This window comes from Arachis ipaensis, chromosome B06 (assembly GCF_000816755.2).
Source record: "Arachis ipaensis cultivar K30076 chromosome B06, Araip1.1, whole genome shotgun sequence".
In the NCBI taxonomy this organism is placed as follows: domain Eukaryota; kingdom Viridiplantae; phylum Streptophyta; class Magnoliopsida; order Fabales; family Fabaceae; genus Arachis; species Arachis ipaensis.
In genome coordinates, this window is record NC_029790.2 from 118,189,292 (window position 1) to 118,198,143 (window position 8,852).

The 8,852-nt window shown below is 36.1% G+C and overlaps 1 protein-coding gene across 1 annotated transcript; it reads left to right on the forward strand.

The window, feature by feature from the left end:
• Positions 5,566-6,303, forward strand: LOC107647267. The gene has a single exon (XM_016351363.1). The coding sequence runs from the start codon at positions 5,566-5,568 to the stop codon at positions 6,301-6,303; it is 738 nt and encodes a 245-aa protein (XP_016206849.1).

The window sequence follows — 8,852 nt, forward strand, 5'->3', positions numbered from 1 at the left end:
GGGAAATCTACCTATTTCCTACCTTGGTATTCCGCGTTGGGCAAACCCAAGAAGGATAAGCACATGGGAGCCATTGCTAGATAAGATTGAAAGAAAGTTGAGCAGTTGGAAAGCAAGTCTCCTATCAAAGACAGGGAGGATATTTGTAATTAAGTCTGTGATTAATAGCCTACCCATGTACTTCTTGGATTTGTTTAAGATGTCGAAGGAAGTGGAGAAGAAGATAATATCAATACAATCTAAATGTTTTTTGGGAAGCAAGGGTGATAAGAAACTAGTGTCGACAATCAAATGGAGTACGATATAAAAGCCAAGAGAGCATGATGGCTTGAGCGTTGGAGATATAGCAATGAGAAATGCAGCAATATTGTTTAAATGGTGGTGAAGATTCTATGACGAGAATGAGCTCTTGTGGCAAAAGGTGGTGGATTCATGTTATGATGTTGAGATGAATTCACATGTGGTTGAGCTTGAATGTAAAAGTGCGACATGACCATGGAATGATATTGTTAACATTGCAAATAAAAGTAATTTTTTTCGTGAATAAATAGAGAAGGATGGAATATGTGTGTGGGTGATAGTAAGAGGGTCAAATTCTAGAAGGATATACGGGTAGAAGATAAATTATTACAAGCAAGATACCTAGATTGTTTATTGTGTCAAACCCTAGACTATTTAGTATGTCAAATCTAAAAAAATCATTGAATCTATGATTGTGGTGTGTGGATGGAACATCTTAGGTTTAGAACCTCCAATGACAGAAGAAATTTTTTGAGAGAGAAAAAATATAACTAATAGAGTTATAATATTTGTTGGAAAGTGTGTGTCTCTATGCAAGTTATAGATATAGCTTGGCGCGGACATTTGGAGAGGATAAAAAGTACACAACAAAGAATTTCAAGACCATTGCCATGAAAAGGACATATGGAGAGCCAACAATGAAAATAGTTTTGATAATGTTTGGTAAGGTGTTGTTCGACCAAGAGTAGAAATGCTAGCATGGTTTATGATCTTGGGATCACTAAACACCAAAGATGTGCTCATGAGAAGGAGAATCATAAAACAAGGCGAAGAAATTTGTGGACTATAAAAGAATAGTGAATTGAATTAATGGTAAAGGAAGAAACAAATTGGGAGAAAAGGTTCCTAAAGAACAAGACAAAGTACATAGAATATTTATTTTATAATATTGAAGTTGTTTACAGGGTGAACAAAAGTTTCAAACACAAAAAAAAAAAAGAACAATTGGCATTAAATAGGAATGATTATTAGGTTTTATAGAATTTTGAATAATTATATTTGTAGCTGAATTGTAAGGAGTTATTTATGTTTATGTAGAATAGGTGTCTTATATACGTTGTTAGATGTAGCTGAATTTGTTGGCCTTCTTATATAGTCACAGATTTTGTTTGAGGTTGTCTTTCAGATGATCGATATCCTTGACGGCAATGTCGAAGGAGAATATCAATTGTAAATAAGCTTCTTCAAGAACTTTTTCTCCCCATTTAGATCGAGCTTGTAACACAACTGATCGAAAAAAAGTGCTTTCATTACTCAAAACGGATGTCAACTACCCATTAAATTAGAGTTACTACATATTTCACCATTTATACCAACATCTTCATTCGCAATTTCATCACCATTAGATTCAACAATTGTGTAATATTTCAAATTCTCTTCTTTACTTTCTCACAACTTTCTTCCGAATTTGTATTTGTCTCAAGTCCTACCTCAACTCAACATATAAATCAATAACTAATATAGTTCTAACAATTTGTCAATGAATCTAAAATACTTTTGGTATACTATTATTATCATTTATTAGTTAAAATCCGTAAAAAAGTATACGAGAATAGAGAGTTGGATTATGCTTAGATATTTTTTTGAAACTTATAAAGTATAAATACTTATCAAGTCTTTGGATTTATATGTAGTGAAATATATTAGCAAATAATTTAAAAGATTCGTTATTTGTAGGTTAAAACAACTTCTAATATTATTGAGTAAAACAAAATTTTCTGAGGTATAAGAGTTATTTTAATGAACAACTAATGATAACTTTAAAAAATTTTTCTGAGATACCCAAATTTACGTGAAAGATTTTTGAGGTCTTAATAGGCTTCATATTAACTTGAAAGTATTTCTGAGGTATCTACAAAATTTGAATGAAAATCTCTTAATAAAAAATAAAAATATTGCTCAAGATAAAGAGATAAGGGAGCTCAAATGCCCACATCCATTTCTCAAGTAAAATTCGTCAGATTAGTTAAGTACATTACCGTTGGATTTTTCACAATCAAACAAAGAAGTATAACTCTAAGTTTTTTTTTTCGCTTCCTATTCATTCATTCCAAGTCCCAGCAGTCACATCCTCATTCTTTCATCACTCTTTTTTAATATCTAATCCCCCCTCTCTACCTCTTCCCTCAATCTCTTTCTCTCTCTCTCCCCCCTTCTCTTTCACTGCCTCTCTCTCTCTCCCCCGCTTAACCCTCAAAGCTTCAATCTCATACTCTCACAGGCTCTCTCCATCTATCTTCGTTAAAGCGAGCAATAGCCTCCACTATCAACCATAGTTCTCATGCCTTAGTATTCAAAGCAGTATGAATTTTCTTCAGGTTCATAGTTGTCGCAACTCCTTTAGTCATCAACCTCAATCCTTGTTGTAACTCCTTTGCTTATTTGTACATGTTTTTTTGTTATGTATTCTATGTGAGTGTATGTATATTTTTCTGTATTTGTCTTCTGTATGATGTTTTTTGTACTTTTTATTTGTCTATTGTTTTCTGTACTTTATTGTTTTCCGTATTCTTTACTTATATACTGTTTGTATGATAAATGACAAAGCCATAATGAACTTAACTACCAACCCCAACCTTATTAAGAACTCCCAAGTTCTTACCCCTTTATTCTTCCTTTCAAATGGAGACGAGAGTCTCTTTTATGAGCTGGAGTATCCGTACGTTTTTGAGGACCCGACTTTTGGAAGTTATTATGTTTTTGGCGGAAAACCTCGTGTTCGATTATACGTACTACATGACAGAACTTTCTCACACCCACTGGATAGTCCGGACTTTGACCAGGACATGCCTTGTGATTTTCTCTTTCTTGGCTACATCCCAACGGGAACGATAATCTTTTTCCTAGTCCATTGATCCATGCTTAGACTCTACATCAGGTGGCTCTTAAGCCTGACGCAAGCAAGGGTTACATCCCAAATCCAACTCCAAATGTCATCATACCTCCGGTGCCTTAGGCACCTCCTTCTCCAACCGAGCAATTGTAGGCATAGTTCAGGCCACTAGGCGAAGCGTTAGCTCTGGTGTACGCCAATAGTCCTATACTAGGTGGGAGTAGCAGTTCTTCTGATGGAGCATCTATACTGGAGGAGTCAGAAGAGGAGGACCCAAAGGATGATCTAAAGGAAGAGGAATTACCATCTTCCGGGAGTGGTTCATCTATAGACAGGCCACACGAGGATCTACTGAATGTCAATATTTGAGTTCAGTTAGGGGAACATCAGCTGATATTTTAGTGGCATCTTAGTTTAGTACCTTTCAATTTAGCCTCTCCCTTTTGTTAGTGTACATAGAGAATAGGAGAGTCTAGAAGTGTTAGGCTATCACAGGCACCATCTTAGTGACTTTTTGTGTGAGCCACAGTCTGAGGATGTCATATGTTCATATATGTATATAGTTACCTTATGGGATATATACTGATGGGTCTATAAATGTTGTACTAACGTATGATGATATATGAATGTTCTGTTAATATTTCATGCTTATGATGTTAACTATTCCTGTATGCTTGCAATAATAAATCGGTAAATGTTTTCAAAATTTTTACCCCATAAAAACAACGTTTTAACAACGAATTAGGATCATATAATAAATATTAGTTAATAAATATGAAGTTAAGTTAGTAATGCTTAACTTCTAGTGTGATCATGACATACTAGGAGTTGGGTCGTTACAGTCGTCCTTGTAACTCCTTCGACAGTAGTGTAGTGTCTTTTGTCGTTGCCGGTCAGCAACGCATTTGCCTTCATTGTCCCTTGCAAACTTGCTCATTGGGTTGTTAATCTCCCCAAAAGTAGGGCGACGTAGTATTTTCATACCATTTATTTTGGTGAGGCAATCCAACCCGTCCCATTTTTGTGACAGGCTTTGGAGGGTCATCACGAACATGCTCATTTGCCACCCTTATTGACATGGTTTGAAACTGTATAAAATCATTTCTATTATAACTCCTATAACCTATCTCCATTTTTCCTTCTTTTAATTAGAACTATCAGTGTATTATTTTATTATTTTCACTCAAAAACTTAGATATGGTGCGAAAAGTATTAATATATATTTAAAAACCATTGACACAGATTTAATAAGTTGAAATTCAAGATTTTTAGCCCAAAAAATAGTTAATAGAAGTGTTCATGCCTAGATCCATAAAGCCAAGTCTAACATTAAGAGCTCAACAACAAAATAGGTCTTCCTTGACCTAGGAAGCAAAATTTGACATGGTCCATTAAACAGGGTAAAATTCAGCTAGTGGGTCGAGATACCCAATCAACATTAGACTCGGTCCCCAAAACTCATGTCCAACTCGACATGAAAAGCAAGTAAGAGCTCCCTTCCCACTACTTTGGTTGCACAAACTATAGTAACATAATCACCCACTCAGTAGTAACCTTCCACATAATGGAGGATAACTTTTCACTTTGATAAGATAAAAATCACACTACTGATGACCTAATCTATCATCCTGTTCTATAAATATCTTCCAACACTTTAGATATAAATCATCCAATTTATATTAAATCTGTTTAAATTCTTGCTGAAAAATATTGGAGTCCTTTTTAAGTACTTTCAACTTTCATTCCAGATATAAAGACACTTCCAATTTATTTACTATCACCTCTGACCTCGTTTTACCAGCCCGTTTACGCACAACTCATTTTATGACAGAGTAAGCTAAGAGAGTTAGTTAGCCAGCTCAGCATAGTTAGCTTAATATGGTTTAGCTAACCCAAATAGTTAGATCAGTTAGAGTTTTGTTAGTGCAGTTAATTTAGCATGTGTAGGATTCACAATGTATGATGACAGCTGTGCTATAAGTGTTGTAACTGAACACAAGTGCCTCAACTTTACCTTTCTAATAATTCAGCAAATACAGAATACTCTTCTCTTTCTCTCTTCATTCAGTCTTCAATCTTCAAATCCCTTTTCTGTTCTTACTCTTCTACTCTTCTTCTTTAAGTCTGATACCTTTACATGGTATCAGAGCTTGATTTCAATGGTAGATAGCTCATCAACATTAGAAGTCACAATGAATCAAACGATTGCAGCTCCAAGCTTCACCTCTTCCCCAATCTCCATGAAGCTTGATGATGATAACTTCCTATAGTGAAAAGATCAAGCTGAGTCCACAATTGAAGGTCACAATCTGCTTCACCACATCACAGGAGAAAGAATCCCTCAATGCTTTGATGAATCTGGATGAATCACACCAGAGTTTGCAATTTGGAAAAGACAAGACGCATTGTTGAAATCTTGGCTTCTTGCTTCGATGACCAAGCCCTTCACAACTCGAATGGTAGGTTGTGTTTACTCACATGAGATCTGGAAAAGGTTAGATGATCATTTTTCTTCACAAATTAGAGCAAGAATAATTCAGCTAAAGAACAAACTGAGCACAATCAAAATAGGAAATTCAGTAAGTGAACATGTGTTAGCTTTAAAAGGGACAATTGATGCATTAGCTTCTGTAGGAGAACCAATGAGGGAGAGTGACCATGTCAATGCAATCTTGAATGGCTTGACTGAGGAATATGGCATGGTAATTACCTCTGTGGTTGCAAGACCAGTAAGTATCACTGTTGGAAAACTGGAATCACTCCTATTAACTCATGAAAGCATGTTGGAGAGGTTTAAAAAGTCAGATTTGTTTATGCAAGCAAACGTAGCACACAACACACAAGGATACTCGCAAAACTTTAATGCAAGAGGTGGATTTAAAGGTGGTTCTCGAGGTGGTGGCCGAAACATGAGAGGTGGAAAAGGCTTCTATAATGAAAGTGGACAGACTGGTACACAGTATTACAGTTCAAGGTCTCAAGGAGGGAACAAGTTCAGTGGCAATAGCTCAAGTAACAACAATAACAACGAAAATTCAAGACAATTCAACAATGCAAGACCTATTTGTCAAGTGTGTGATAAGCCTGGATACACTGCCAAGAATTGTTGGTACATGTATAAGAGGAATAATGAGTCAAGAACACAATACAATAGGTCACATCCGCTGTAAGAAGTGCAAGCCAATCTGAGCAATGTGCTAGCCACACCAGCAACCTTACAAGATCATAGTTGGTATCCAGATTCGGGTGCTACATACCACATGACCTTAGATCAGCAAAATCTGATTGAGAAAGAAAACTATGAAGGGACGGATCAAGTGATCATAGGAGATGGATCAGGTTTGCATATTAACCTTGTTGGAAACTCTTATTTCAAAACTAATTTAAGTAACAGAAACTTCTTGCTATACAAACTGCTTCATGTCCCTAATATCACAAAGAATTTGGTTAGTGTGTACAAATTCTGTTGTGATAATGATGTTTATTTTGAGTTCTACTCTAACGGCTGCTGTGTAAAATCTCAGGCAACTAAAAATATTGTCATACATGGGGAGGTTGAAAAGGAAATGTACAAGTTCCTCAACTTCACTTCATCAAGTAACCCAGCTGCGTTTGTCTCAACTATGTCTACAGCAGATAACCAATTTCTTCTTTGGCATAATAGACTAGGCCATCCTTCCAATAATGTTGTTGTTTCTGTTCTAAAGTCATGTAATGTTGTTGCTTCTGCTAATAAAAATAATCCTTGTGAGTCATGCTGTGTTGGAAAGTTCCATTGTCTCCCTTATCCTCCCTCTAATACTGTGTATACTGCCCCGTTACAACTAGTCTATACATATGTCTGGGCCCTGCTCCTATTTCTGATCTGAATGGGAACTACTATTTTGTGAATTTTATTGATGCCTATAGCAAATATACATAGTTATATCTCATTAAAACTCGGTCTCAAGTTAAATCAGTTTTTAAATGTTTCCAACAAATGGTTGAACTGCAATTGAACACTAAAATTAAGATGCTTCAATCTGACAATGCTGCTGAATATGTAAGTCTAGCCAAGAATCTGTAGGAACAAGACATAGTTCACAGGTTCTTCTGCCCATATGAACACTAGCAAAATGGCAGTGCTGAGAGGAAGCACAGGCATGTGGTAGAGAAGGGCCTTACAATGCTGGCAGGTGCTGGAATGCCAACAAAATACTAGGGAGAAGCTTTTCTAACTGCAGCATACTTGATAAATAGGCTGCCAACTTAGGTGTTGCAAGGATGATAAACCAATATTTTATGGTTTATCTTGTACTCAATTGAGTGGTTTTTATCAACTCTTTACCCACTTATTCATACTATTTGCATGTTTTACATTTTTCTTCCTGGTTTTGTGCTATGATTGAAAACATGCTTCTTTGATCTTATATTTGCTTATTATTAATCCTCTCTTATTACCATTAGATGCCTTGATATGTGTGTTAAGTGTTTTCAGAGATTACAAGGCAGGAATGGCTCAGAGGATGGAAAGGAAGCATGCAAAAATGGAAGGAATACAAGAAGTTGGAGAAACTGCTAAGTTGTCCAGCCTGACCTCTTCGCACTCAAATGGCTATAACTTCAGCTACAGAGGTCCAAACGACGCGGTTCTAGTTGCGTTGGAAAGCTAACGTCTGGAGCTTCGATTTGATATATAATATGACATAGTTGCCCTGACGCTAGGCGACGCGAACACGTGATCCACGCGGACGCGTCGCATTTGCGAACTTCAATCCGCGCGGCCGCGTGGACGACGCCTCCGCGTCACTTGTCCGCGACCTGAACGTACCAGAATATGCAGGGGGCGATTTGTGGGCTGTTTCTGACCCAGTTTTCGGCCCAGAAAGCACAGATTGGAAGCTATAAAGTGGGAGAATGCATCCATTCAGAGGGAGCTCGCATTTTTACTACTTTCCATGATTTAGATTTAGTTTGAGAGAGGTTCTCTCCTCTCTCTCTTAGGATTAGGATTTAGGACTTCTCTTAGTTTCTAAAAGTGACTCTCGATCCAGGTTTAATATTTACTTTAATTTATGTTTCTATGCTACTTTTACTTTAGTGCTTTTATTCGTATCTACAGATGTTGCCCAATTGGCTTATGAATTATTCCATGTTACAGATTATTATTTGAATTAATGATATTTGAGGTATTTTCAGTTTATGATTGCTCTTTTTAATTTATGTTATCATTGTTTCCGATATGAAGATATTTTATTCCAGCAACTTACTTTTTTCCCTTTTGGTCCTGGTTAAGAAATCAGTAACTCAACAGTTATCAACCTCAGCATAATTGATAATCGTTATCTTGCTAATTAAACTGAACTTCAATAATCCCAACTTTTTCTTAGGAAATAAATAGGATTCGAAGGTCAAAATAATTAGTCCCTTGACTTTCCTTTACTTTAGTAAAGGTTAACTAAGTGGAATTAAGATTCAACTTTCACTATTGTTGAGAGGAATAATTAAGTTGGACTTCCAATTTCTCTTACCTTGCCAAAAGTTGCTTTATAGTATTTATTTATTTTAATTGCCATTTACTTTACTTGTCATTCAAATCACTTGCTTCTCACCTTCTAAACCCCGATTACAACCTTTATAGCCAATAATAAGAAAATACTTCGTTGCAGTTCCTTGAGAAGACGACCCGAGGTTTGAATACTCGGTTAACAATTTTTAAGGGGTTTGTTACTTGTGACAA

What these genes read in the sequence shown, in the direction of transcription:
- LOC107647267 (XM_016351363.1), top strand. Translation starts at nt 5,566, where the DNA reads ATGACCAAGCCCTTCACAACTCGAATGGTAGGTTGTGTTTACTCACAT.